The following is a 12,054-nucleotide window of genomic DNA, read 5'->3' on the forward strand; positions in this document are numbered from 1 at the left end:
CCAGGGATGGGATCCTGAGACTCCATGAGCCCAGCACCACTGCTCCAACCACACACAGGATCCCAAGGCTCCAGCACAGCCATGATCTGATGCTCCAACTGGAGATGAAATCCAGAGGATCCAGCACAGCCCTGAGCAGATCAGCAGGGTTCAGCCACAGATGGGACCCCAAAGCTCCAGCACAGCCACGAGCTGGTGATCCAACCCACAAGGGACAAGAAAACCCCTCCCGAAGGACACCAGGACTGCACCAACCCTCTCCACAAGCAGGAGGACCAGCACCACCACCCCTCCTGCTCTCCAGAGCAGGATTCTCTGCCGCACCACCCGACCGAGAGCAAGGGATGGGAAGGGGAAAAGCATTGGGAAACAGCAGCAAGGAGCTGGGCTCTCTGTCAGTCCTGCACAACAAAAGCCCCACAGCCTGGCCGTGCATTCCTGCCCAGATGCGACGCCGTGATAGCGCCGAGTGAGTCCTGCTCCTGCTCCCTGATCCCAGCAATCATTAATTAGAGACAGAACGGAATCAGCTTTGTTTCTCCCCACCCTATTCCAGCTGCCAGACTCCAAGTAGCATGTGCTACTGATCGCTCCAAGATGTTTTCCCACTGGAGTCCAGCGCTCCTTGGGCAGACAGACTTCTCAGCAGCACGGCCACTGCTGTGCCAAGGACAGGGTGCCTTGCCACAGGGTCAGCGAGCACAAAGCTATGGGAAAGCTGGGGGGAAGCTGGGACATACAAATCCTACAGGGAAACAAGGGATCATCCCCACTGCTAAGCCTCTGGTTTATAGGGGACAATCCAAAAAGCTCCTGAAGGACGTCATGCAAGGGACTACTCGTGCGTTCCGGCTGTTTGCGACACCCATGATCCCTAAAAACATGGACAGGGCTTGGGGGGACCCCTGAGCCCCCAGTGAAGCTGTTTGGGGGGGAACCCCTAAATACCTCGTGAAGATGCTCAGAGGGACCCCCAGCCCACACCACTAAGGGCACAGGCATGTCCCGCCCTGCCACAAACAGCCTCTTTGCGATAAGGATTCAAGGGAACAGCTCAGACTCCAAAGCAACACAGGAGCTCAGGTGCAGCGGAGGAAAGCAGCCCCTGCCAGACTCCTGCCAGCCCTTCCCGGTCAGAACTGGCATGGAAGCCCCATGGAAGCCCCGTCCAGCCCCACTGCCAGGCGGATCCAAGGAGCTGCAGCAGCTGTTTCGCTCCGGAGAAAGCTCCGGCTCCTTTTACAATCAATCAGCCACCCCATCACAGCTCTTTTTTTCTTTTAAAGGAAGCAGTTAAATCCATTTTATGGAATCCAGCGGTATTTACCCTGCTACTGCAAGAGCCGCAGCCCTGCCTTCCCTTTTTTTTTAATTTAAGTTAATGAAGTCATTCCCAAACGACCTGCAAGGAGCCCTGGGTGCTCCTTTCCCCCTGGCACAGGCAGAGGGAGAATGCCTCGGGTGAAATGCGGGATGGAAAGGCCAAAGTGCACATGGGGGGGGCACGGGATTCTTGATGGGAGCACAGAATCATAAATCCTGGAACGGTTTAGGCTGGGAGGGGACCTTAAAGCCCATCCAGCCCCACACCCTGCCATGGGCAGCGACACCTTCCACTAGCCCAGGTTGCTCCAAACCCTGTTCAACCTGTCCTTGGACACATTCAGGGATGGGGCAGCCACAGCTTCTCTGGGCAACCTGTGCCAGGTCCTCCCCACCCTCCCAGCCAAGAATTTCTTCCCAATATCCAACCTAAACTTCCCATCTCTTTAATTTAAGTCCATTCTCCACCTCTCAGCCTCAGGAAGGGGGAGTGTCCACAAGTCAGAAATTAAAATTTTTAATTAAAAATAAGCAGCGAGTTTTCCCTATTGCCTAAATCCTGACATCGCGAAGCGCCTCCTGCGCCCACGGCTCCCGGAATTCCATTCCATCTGCTCCGACAAGTGCGAGCCCCCTGCTCCAGAGCTCCAGGCCAGCCTTTCCCCTCGGAAACAGCCTTCCCACAAGCACTTTGTCCCTCGTAAAACGGCATTAAAAGAGGCAAAGATCTGCCAGGCTTCAACCCCAGCGCTGACAGAATTCCATGGGACACCATCATGTCATTAAAGGCAGAATAAAAATACCACAAAGGATTAGACTTTTGTCTGGGTTTTTTTTCCCCCTTCTTTCCCTCACCTTTTTTTTTTTTTCCCTTAAATAAATGCATTTATTTGGTTTTTAACAGGTTTGGAACTAAGCAAAACTTTCTGGAAGGGGAAGAGGGAAAGCAGAGGCGAAAGGAGGCGTTCTCCGGAGCCGGGTGGATGATGTGTCCCATTTCCCCCACCTCCTTATTAAAATACTTTCTGGGGAGGCGAATTCCAGCCTGAAATGAATTTTCCAAACCATATTTTATTAGGAATGTTTCCCTTTAACGGTCGGTACAGGAGCCCACCAGGGTCAATATTTCTCCCAAATTACAGCCGAGGGAGTTGAGAAAGGATTTAGCCAGAATTCCTCTGGCAATTCCCGGCTGTCCAAGGAGAGCACGCTCCCACTGCCCCCGGCTGTGCAGCAAAGGGGACGAGTAAATCCCAGAAGCACTTTCCCCAAAGCCCCCCTTGGACACGATGGGATAAATTAAAGCCACATTGCCTCTCCAAGCCCCCTTCCCAAGGCTCTGCAGGCATCCCAAGGAAAGCTCACTCACAGGGTGAGCTCATCCCAAGCACAGGTTTGAGACAATTATCACTTTTTCCAACAAAACCGTTCCTAGGCCTATTTTTTTCCCTTTCAAGACCCAGCATCCTCAGAGTGGGAAGGGGGCAATGATTTCACCGCTGGCTTTGGGACACACACCCAGGAGCCGACCTGGGCTTCCCAACCCAGCTCACAGCTTAAGCCTGACTTAACCCGATTAGGAAATCATTCCATCTATCGGATGTGTTATCAGCATCCCTCTGATAACACCAGGAGCCCCAGACTTGCTCGTGGAGCTGGAGACCACAGCTCCCAGCTGCTCAGAAAGGGCAGGAAAATATTTTCCTTATTTACAGCAACCGTGCTGAGGCTGGCTGGGCCCGGAGCGCCACGCTTGCTCCTCGGATTCGTTGGAAAATTCCACTTAGCTGTGTTATTTTTAAAGGCTTTAGCTCTCTTTACTCTAAAAACAAGAGTTAAAGCTCAGCAGAATGGGATGGGGGCTGGCACAGCCCCGGCACTGCCCCAGGAAGGGGCTTGGAAGCCCAAGTACGGTGGCGAGGGGTTTTTATGGATCTATCTGGAAGATAACCCCAATCCAACCAAGAGCATGAGTTTTCCTCCAGCTGGAGCCGGACTTTGCCCAGCACACCAATCCCCTGACTGGTTTCCTCAACTGGGTTTGCTGGGAGCGGCCGTGAGGAGGCTCTGCCCGATGCCACGCAGCCGGCAAAGCTCGGAGCCGGGAAAGAAAACGACGGATCCCAAAGACGGATCCCGGACACGAGGATCCGGGGTTGCTCTGCTGGGGCACAGACTGCAAGGATCTGAGTGGGATCACAGCCGAGCCCTGAAAGTCCCCACTGAGGCAAAACACTTCCATGGGTTTTGCCCGTGCATGTCCCAGCAGAGCCATTTCTGGGTGGAAACGCCGACGTTTCGGGTGCTTCTCACTCTCTCCTGTCCCTGTGGGGATACAAGGATGGGAAGCACCCCCAGGAGCAGCCCCACACGGGAATGCACATTCCCAGAAAGCTGGGTCAGGGCAGACAACCTCTGAGCTCTAAATCCATGGACAACCGAGAGCAGACAACCGCCGAACTCCAAATTCCCGGAGAATGGAGAGTGGGCAACCACCGAGCTCCAAACTGGGGGTGGAAAAGCACCGAGCTCCAAACTGGGGGAGAAGCAAGGGCAGACAAACACTAAGTTCTGAATTTGGGGAGAACAGAGAGTGGGCAACCAATGAGCTCCAAACTGGAAGAAAACTGGAAGCAGGCAAACTCGGATCTCTGACCAGGGGGAAACCAAGGGTGGACAACCTCAGTCCCTGAATTCAGGGGGAACTGAGAGTGGGCAACCACCGAGATCTGAACTGGGGGAAAACCAAATCTGGACAACCTCCGAGTTCTGAACTAGGCATGAACCAAAGGCAGAAACTGCTGAGCCCCAAAAACTGGGAGCAGAAAACCACCAAGCTCCCAGTTCGGGAAAACCAAAGAACCCCTCAAGCTCTCCGTGGGCACCCCACCAGGGAGGGACATCTCCAAGGCCACCTCTCCAGGGCTCAGAGGGAAGTCCTGGAGTGTCACCCCTGTGCCAGCCAATGGCCACGGCCTCCTCCCAGCCTCCCAGTCCTCAGGAGCTTAAGGAAAACCCAGGAAAAGGAAGGGAAGAAGGGTGACATGGCATCCTCCACCACCAAGCCAGAGCCGCCTCCACCTCCAGCTGCCTTTTCGCAAATAAAATCTCTATTTTCTGGAAACAATTTGCTTGCCCCTCACCAAGCTCACGAATCCAGCGGGGCAATTCCTGAGGGAAAACGCTCTCTCTGCTCCCAGCCAACTGCCACAACTCCCAAAGAAAGGAAAGGGAAAACACACCGAGGAGAACGAAGTGACGGAGCCGCCGTCCCGGCGCTTCCAGAGCTGGGGACACGCAAAGTGTGCCTGCAAAGTTCCTTTTTCCCCACCAAGAAACCAAGGAAATAAACATTTGGTTGGAATACATGTCCAGGCAGGAATGTTGTCCAAATTGTTTCGGTTCTTTCCAACCCTCAAAAACTCTTTGGATTATTTTTGAGTTATTTTTTACCTTGAGAAGTGTGGCGGGGAGGAAAAAAAAAAAAAAAAAGCAGCAGGCTAAAAGCAGGAATTTTTTGAAGGGAGAAAGGAGTAAGGTAAATAAACATTCTATGATCTACAAGATAAAGCTGAGCAAGGGCCACCGACCCATCCTGACCACCAGCCCCGGCGTAGGGGCGACCAAACACCCCCCACTCCTCCTCCTCCTCGCCCTTCATATTGTTCCTGCACGGCAGCCCCGTCCACATCCACAGATTTATATAAAAATGTATAAATTGATAGAATTTAGGTGGCTCTACAGGCGGAGCAGCCCCACCGCCCGCTTTGTTCGGACCCAGCCCGAGGTGGGGGCGGAACGAATCCCCTCGCCTTCCTCCGCGGCTGATTTCGGATGACAAAACCCAGGGAAAAAATAAAAATAATAATAATAATAATTAAAAAAGGTAATAAATCCAAACGCTGGAGGCAAGCAGCGATCCAGGAAAAGAAAAAAAAAAAAAAAAGGCGTAAAATAAAAAAATTAAAAATCAAGAAACAAAACGTGGTTTTCAAAAATAAAAACGGATTTCAAGAGAGGAAAAGCTGCGAGAAGTGGAAGCATAGTTAAAATCGGGGGGGAAAAAAGGGAAGAAGGTTTTTTTTTTGGTACGAAAAGCAGCGCGGCGCCGCGGGTCCGTCCTCAGCCGGGGGTCGCTCCGTCCGCCGCCCGCAGCCTCCAGGCGCGATTTTACCTTAAAAACCTCGCTGTTTCCATTAAATCCGCATTTAGAACGCGGTTTCGGTGCCTTTTTCCCCGCGGGGGGTGCGAGGCGCGTCCCTCCCGACCCCCCCCCTTCTCTCGCCGCACGTACTTGGGGTTCGCGGAGCTCCACGACACCGGCTCCAGGCTCTTGGCGAGCGGCGCGGCGAGGCGGCACAGGGCCAGCAGGACACCCAGCAGCCACCGCCCGCCGCGGGGCTGCGCCATCGTCCCTCGGCGGCGGGACGGGCCGGGCGTCAGGCGCCCATCACGCTCCGCCGCCGCCTCCTCCCGCTCCGCTCCCCACCCGCCGCCTCCGCCCGCCCCGCACCGACTGAGGCGCCGCCCGCCGCGGCAGCCGCTCTACCCCTCCGCGCAGGCAGCGGCGCGGACAGCCCGGACGAGCGGCCAATGGCTGAGCGGAGCGGGGGGGGCCTTGCGGGAGGGCACGCCCATTGTGGGTTCTTAAGGGGAGCGCGGTGGATTTTTGCTTTTTTTATGCCCCCCCCCACCCGTTGCCGGCCGTTGCCAGCGGGTTACCGGGGGGAGGGCGAAGAGGCGACAGCACCGGGGACGAGCTGGCAGAGCGCCGGTATGGGCGAAACACCGGCCCGTCCACACGCCGTCGAGCCCGTCAGCCCCCCCGCTGCGCGCCGCGCTTGGCCTCGCCCTCTATTCAGCCGCGATCCTACAGCGCCCCCTAGCGGCCGCCGCCGGCTGTGTCCGAACCGGAATATTCCCAAAAATCCCGGGGCTGGCCGCGCGTGGAACGGATCCGCACCGCGCTGGGACTTTGTTTTCCAGCGGAGTGGAGGATATTTAGTGGTTTTCATTTAAAAAAATTGATTAAGTTTTTCTAATTTTATTTTATTTTATTTTTTCCAGCGTTTTTCAAAGGTTTTGTTCATTTTTCCCATTTTTTTAAGGATATTTTCCGCTTCTTTGATGTTTTGGAGGGTCTCTGAAAGATTTACAAATGTTTTTGCTTTTTTCAAAGGGTGTTTTAAAGATCATAAACTATTTTGGTCCTTTTTTTCTAGGGTTTTTTAAAAATACTTTACTTTTTGGGACTTTTTGATGGTTTTTCAGTTTTTTAAACTTTTTTTCTGGTCTTTAGAAGATTTCTCAATTATTTTTACTTTTCTGAGGTTTCTAAAAGTAATTTCTAACTTTTTTTTTACTTTGGTTAAAGATTTTTTTTTTAAACTTCTGGACTTTTTTGAGCATTTAAAAATATTTTTCCTTTTACCAGTTTTTTAAAATTTTGAGTGGATTTTTATAATTTTAATTTTTTCCCCCAATTTTTGATGCTTTAAACTTTTTTTAATGCAGTTTTTCAGTTTTCTGATTTTTTTTTTTTAGTATGTTGAGGGTTTTGGCATTTTTATTTTCTTTTTAATTCTTTGGAGGGGTTTTTTCCCCATGGTTTTCACATTTTTTTAAAGCCTCTTAAATCTTGATCTTTAATTTTTTTTTCTTTGGTGTTTTAGGGTTTTTTATGTTTGGAAGATTTGGGATGGGTTTTGAGGGTCTTTTTTAGATTTTAATTTTTTTCCCACGTTTTCTTGATTTTTTTAAGTCTTCTGAACTTTTTTTTAAACTTTTTTTTAAAATTGTTTTTCATTTTCAAAATTGTTTGGAACTTTTCTTTCTTATTTTTTTTTAACTTTTTAAAAATTTATTTGATTTTTGGGGGGTTTTGAGGTTTTTTTAAAATTTTATTTAAAGTGGGTTTTTTATTTCTGTGGCAATTTTTTTAATATGTTCTAGACTTTTTGGAGTTTTTGTAATTTTTTTTTTTTATTTGGTCCATGAGGAGGGAGGAGCCAAAATCCAGAATTAATTTACTTCCTATTAAGAAAATCTTTAGAGTCACTTCACTTTCTGTTACAAGAACAATAATAAATCCCTTTGGAGTTGCTTTAATTTCTATTAATAAAACAAAACCAAAATAAAATAAAACCCCCTCCTGAGTCTGTTCACTTTTTATTAAGGAAATTTTTTTAAAAACCCTCAAGTCAGTTCCTTTCTGTTACAAAAATAAACCAACAAATTTTGGTGTCGCTTTCATTTGTGTTGAGAAAATTGAAAAACAAACAAAAAAGTCACTCTGGAGTACAAAAATAAACCAAACCCCCCCCCCCGAGTCCCTTCAGTTTTTATTAAAATAATTCAAATTAAAGCTCAAAAATTCCAAAAAATGGAGTCAGTTACATTTCTATTGAGAAAATTATAAAAAATTATACAATCAGGGTCAGATTGGCTCCATATTAATAAAATTTATGAAAATTGGAGGTTTTAAGTATGGTTTTTCCAAATTTTCCATGAAAACCCCAATTTGGGTGTGGCACGTGGGGTGTGGGGCTCCCTGGGCACAGGGAGCAGCAGGATTTGGGCTCTTGGAGCCATCCCGATCCAGAGGAGAGGGAAATACCTGAGGAACGAGGAGAAAAACATCCAAAAATGTGAATTTTTATATATCTGAGCACCTGGTTGTGTCCTGGGAGAGGGGCCTGGATTCCAGTCCTCGCTCTGCCCGTTCCCTGCCCAGTCCAGGCTCTTCCCAGCCTGTTCCTGGGCTTCCCTGCCCATTCCCTGCCTGTTCCTGGGCTTCCCTGCCCATTCCCTGTCTGTTCCCTGCCCGTTTTGTGCCTGTTCCCTGCCCACTCCCTCTCTCCCTGCCCATTCCTTCTCTCCCTGCCCATTCCCTGCCCATTCTGTGCCCATTCCCGCTCTCCTGCCCCTCCATCCTTGCCCATTCCCACTCTTCCTGCCCATTCCTGCTCTCCTGCCCATTCCCTGCCTGTTCCCTGCCCGTTCCCTGCCGATTCCCTGCCCATTCCCGCTCTCCCTGCCCGTTTCCTGCCCGTTCCGTGCCCATTCCTTCTCCCCTGCCCGTTCCCTGCCCATTCCCACTCTCCCTGCCCGTTCCCTGCCCATTCCCTCTCTCCCTGCCCATTCCCTGCCCGTTCCCACTCTCCTGCTCATTCCCTGCCCGATCCCTGCCCATTCCTTCTTTCCCTGCCCATTCCCTGCCCATTCCGTGCCCATTCCTGCTCTCCTGCCCCTCCATCCTTGCCCATTCCCACTCTTCCTGCCCATTCCCTGCCCATTCCTGCCCTCCTGCCCATTCCCTGCCTGTTCCCAGCCCATTCCCTGCCCGTTCCCTGCCCGTTCCCTCTCTCGCTGCCCGTCCCTGCTCTCCCTGCCCATTCCCTGCCCATTCCCTGCCCGTTCCCTGCCCGTTCCCGCTCTCCTGCTCATTCCCTGCCCGATCCCTGCCCGTTCCTGCTCTCCCTGCTCATTCCCTGCCCGATCCCTGCCCATTCCTGCTCTCCCTGCCCGTTCCCTGCCCATTCCCTCTCTCCCTGCCCGTTCCTGCTCTCCTGCCCATTCCCTGCCCGTTCCCTGCCCATTCCTGCTCTCCCTGCCTGTACCCTGCCCATTCCTGCTCTCCCTGCCCGTTCCGTGCCCATTCCCGCTCTCCTGCCCCTCCATCCCCGCCGCCTCCATCAGCCCCGTTGCCATGGCGATGCCGCTCTCCCGGCTCCGGCTCCGGTGGGGCTCGGGAGCCCGGGAATCCTTTGGAAAGGAGGAGGGAGCTGCCCCCGCAGCTCCCCTGTGCCCAACCCCTCCACCCCAGCCAGGAGGGAACAGCATCCCTGCAGGACGGCTTTGGGAACACTTTGGGATCAGCCCCCGTGGCCTCGCCCCACTTTGGTGCCGTGGGGGGATGCGGATCCTTGGGATGAGGGCAAGGAGCAGGTGAGGCAGGACCGGGCCAGCCAGGCACGAGCTTCCAAAGGTCACCTCTTTATGGAGAGCTCCAGGGCACAGCCACACCTGGCACGCCAGGAAAATCCCGGGTTGTGGCAACGCCAAACACTCACAAGGTGGGAGAGGCCCCGTGGAACGGGAGCAGGTCTCGCCCAGGGCAGTGGGACACCTTGGAGGGGTGGGAGCACGGGAAAACTCCTTCCCAGCCCTCCTGGTGTTGTCCCAGCCCAGGGAAGTGGAGCACCTGGTTTTCCCACCCAGCCACGGGAAGGAATTGATGGTGACCGACCAGGGCGATTCCTTGGATGGTTCAGGAATAAAAAACCCCAATCAATTAAATGGGAAATGGTTCCCTGCCTCCTGTGCACCGATGACACTGGGATCTGGGCTGGGCTCCAGGTGGGAGAAGGAAGGGATCCATGGCCTGGGGGGCTGAGCCGGGGGGCTCTGAGCAGGTCCAGGGCACCACAAACCCCATCCATGCCCAAAACTCCAGGCATGGTGGATGATCCTTGTGCTTCCACAAGCAGTTACTGGGATTTCCACCTCCCTTCCCCTTTCCTGGGGCTGGCATGGACATTCCCATGTGGATATCACAAGTTTTGGGGGACTCAGCTCCGACACAGCTCCATCCTGGGGTGCTGCTCCAGGCTCCCACTCCATGAGGGATCCAAGAGCCACCCACAGACCCGGTGCTCCCCAGAGTCCTCACCTGCAAATGGTGAGGGACAAGAAAGGAATTGTTGAATTCCCAAATTCTTCACCTTTTTGGGGCCCAGGAGCTGCCTTGTCCCCAATCCATGCCCCCTTCCCACAATTCCTGCTGGGCCCTTCCCACACCGTGTGGATTCTGGACTCTTGGCTTCCCTCTCCTCTCTCTTCCCTTTGAAACATCAATAAAGCGTTTTTGGGTATAATCGGGGTTATTTCCCCCTACCTGCTCTATTCTAAAAGGACTGGACTGGTGACACCCGGCATCATTCCCAAAATTCCAGGCTCTCCCACCTCCCTCCCTGCTGGCAGAGTCTCTCTGAGCCCAATCAGCCCCTCATCAAGTGATGAGCTGCAGCCCAATGTATTCCACAGCCACTTCACATTTAAATTACCTGAGACATTTCCGAGCTGAGGAAAAAAAAAAAATAAATAAAAGAAAGAAAAAAAAAAAAAAAAAACGAAAAAAAAAAAAAAAAAAGAAAAAAGGAGAGACATGGGATAAAACAAAGGAAGGGGAAAAAAAATAAAAAGAGAAATTCGGCTGAACACCAGGAAAAAGTGCTTAGTGCAGAAATCCGGGGGATGGTTCCCCCAGGAAAGCGCTGGAGTTATTTAAAACTCACCTAAATAAAACATCGGTGGGGAATAAACTTCTCTCATCCCACAGGCGCCGTGGGACCAGGGAGATATTCCCCCTAAGTGTTTTCCAGGATGAAAGGGACGAGATCCCACCGGGCTGGCACGTGTATCCCCAACACCCTGGCTGAGGCACAGCCCCTCTCCCTGGAAAGTGCTTTTCCAAGGAGCCTTGCATAGATGGGACCAAAATTCGTGATTAACCCAAATCTGTATAAAACAATAAACAAAAACACCAAAAAAAACCCCAAAGAAACTCCAAAAAAAAAAAAAAAAAACTCAAAAATACACAAACCACCCAAAAAACCCCTACAAATAAAAAAAAAAAAAAAAAAAATTTTGATTTTTTTTTTTTTTTAATGGCATGCATGGAGACGTCCAAAGAGCCTTACACCCATGGAATAACAGCCAGCCAGGCAGGATGGGTGCCAGGGAAGCAGAGAAATCAGAGCATCAAAACCAGCAATGAGGGTGATGTCAAGGATTCGCCTTTCCCGTGATTTATCCCATCATTCCCGCGCTCAGGCTCCGGGAATCTTGCACCTTCTGCAGATGTTCTCCCTGATTAAAATGATGCAACATTTTTGCTGGCTGTGTCATAGGATTTCAATTTTAAAAAAGCCCCATTTTCCACCTGGAAATCCGGGCGCTTCCCACCTGCCCCAAGGGGAGAGGGAAAGGGGGAGCTGGGAGTGTTTGATCCATGGGGAAAGGATAGAGCAGGGAAATGCAGCAGCACGAGGCCGTGGGGCTCCAGAGGAACATTTTATGGGGCTGAGAAATCGCTGCATAATAGGCTGGGGAAGGAAGTATTAAAATCTTTAACCGGTTTTCAGAGCCGCGATAATTAAGGTGTTGCAAGCTACAATTGCCTGGAAAAAAAAAATCCAAAGGCAGGGAATAAGATTTTTATCGCTTGCAGAAGTGGCCACTCATGGATTTGGGGTTTGAAAAAAACAATATATATATAAAGAAAAAGAATAAAACCCTGCAAGAAAGGGGAAAATTCAAAGGTGGCTGAAAAGGGGCTGGGCTGGAGATGGAAAGTGGGAGCTGGGGGTGCAGCTGTCGGCGCTGGGAAGTCAGGGAAGCATTGTCTGGAGTCCAGCACTTTAATCATGAGCTTTAATGGAACTGGAGTAGAGGTTTAACCCTAAACATCCTCACTGGAGCAGCTCCTTTTCCTCCGGACCTCTGGGAAGGGAGGAATATTGGCTTCAGTGAATGAGGCCACAGAAATGGGTGAGAGAGGCTGAATTCCCTCCTGCTGCTCTCTGGGACAGGACACATCATTCCCCATCTCCAGCAAATCCATGACTTGGGCTGTGCCCTGGGAAAGACAAAGGGAGAGGGAAGGAACAGCAAAAACCACAAGAAAAATCCCTGGCAGGCAGCTGGTGCCATCCTAAACATGGAGAGAGG

General features: G+C 51.4%; 1 protein-coding gene across 1 annotated transcript in view; it reads right to left on the bottom strand.

Annotated features, from left to right (window-relative positions):
• Nucleotides 1–5,835, bottom strand: part of EFNB1 (ephrin B1) — a 48,436-nt gene extending 42,601 nt beyond the window's left edge. Inside the window, exon 1 of the mRNA XM_041396384.1 lies at nucleotides 5,618–5,835. Within this exon, the coding sequence (XP_041252318.1) occupies nucleotides 5,618–5,733 (116 nt within the window). The 5' untranslated portion in view covers nucleotides 5,734–5,835. The remainder of the gene's footprint in view (nucleotides 1–5,617) is intronic.
• Between the last annotated feature and the right edge of the window lie 6,219 nt (nucleotides 5,836–12,054).

Source organism: Onychostruthus taczanowskii, unplaced genomic scaffold (assembly GCF_017590055.1).
Source record: "Onychostruthus taczanowskii isolate IOZ18803 unplaced genomic scaffold, ASM1759005v1 scaffold13, whole genome shotgun sequence".
Lineage (NCBI taxonomy): Eukaryota > Metazoa > Chordata > Aves > Passeriformes > Passeridae > Onychostruthus > Onychostruthus taczanowskii.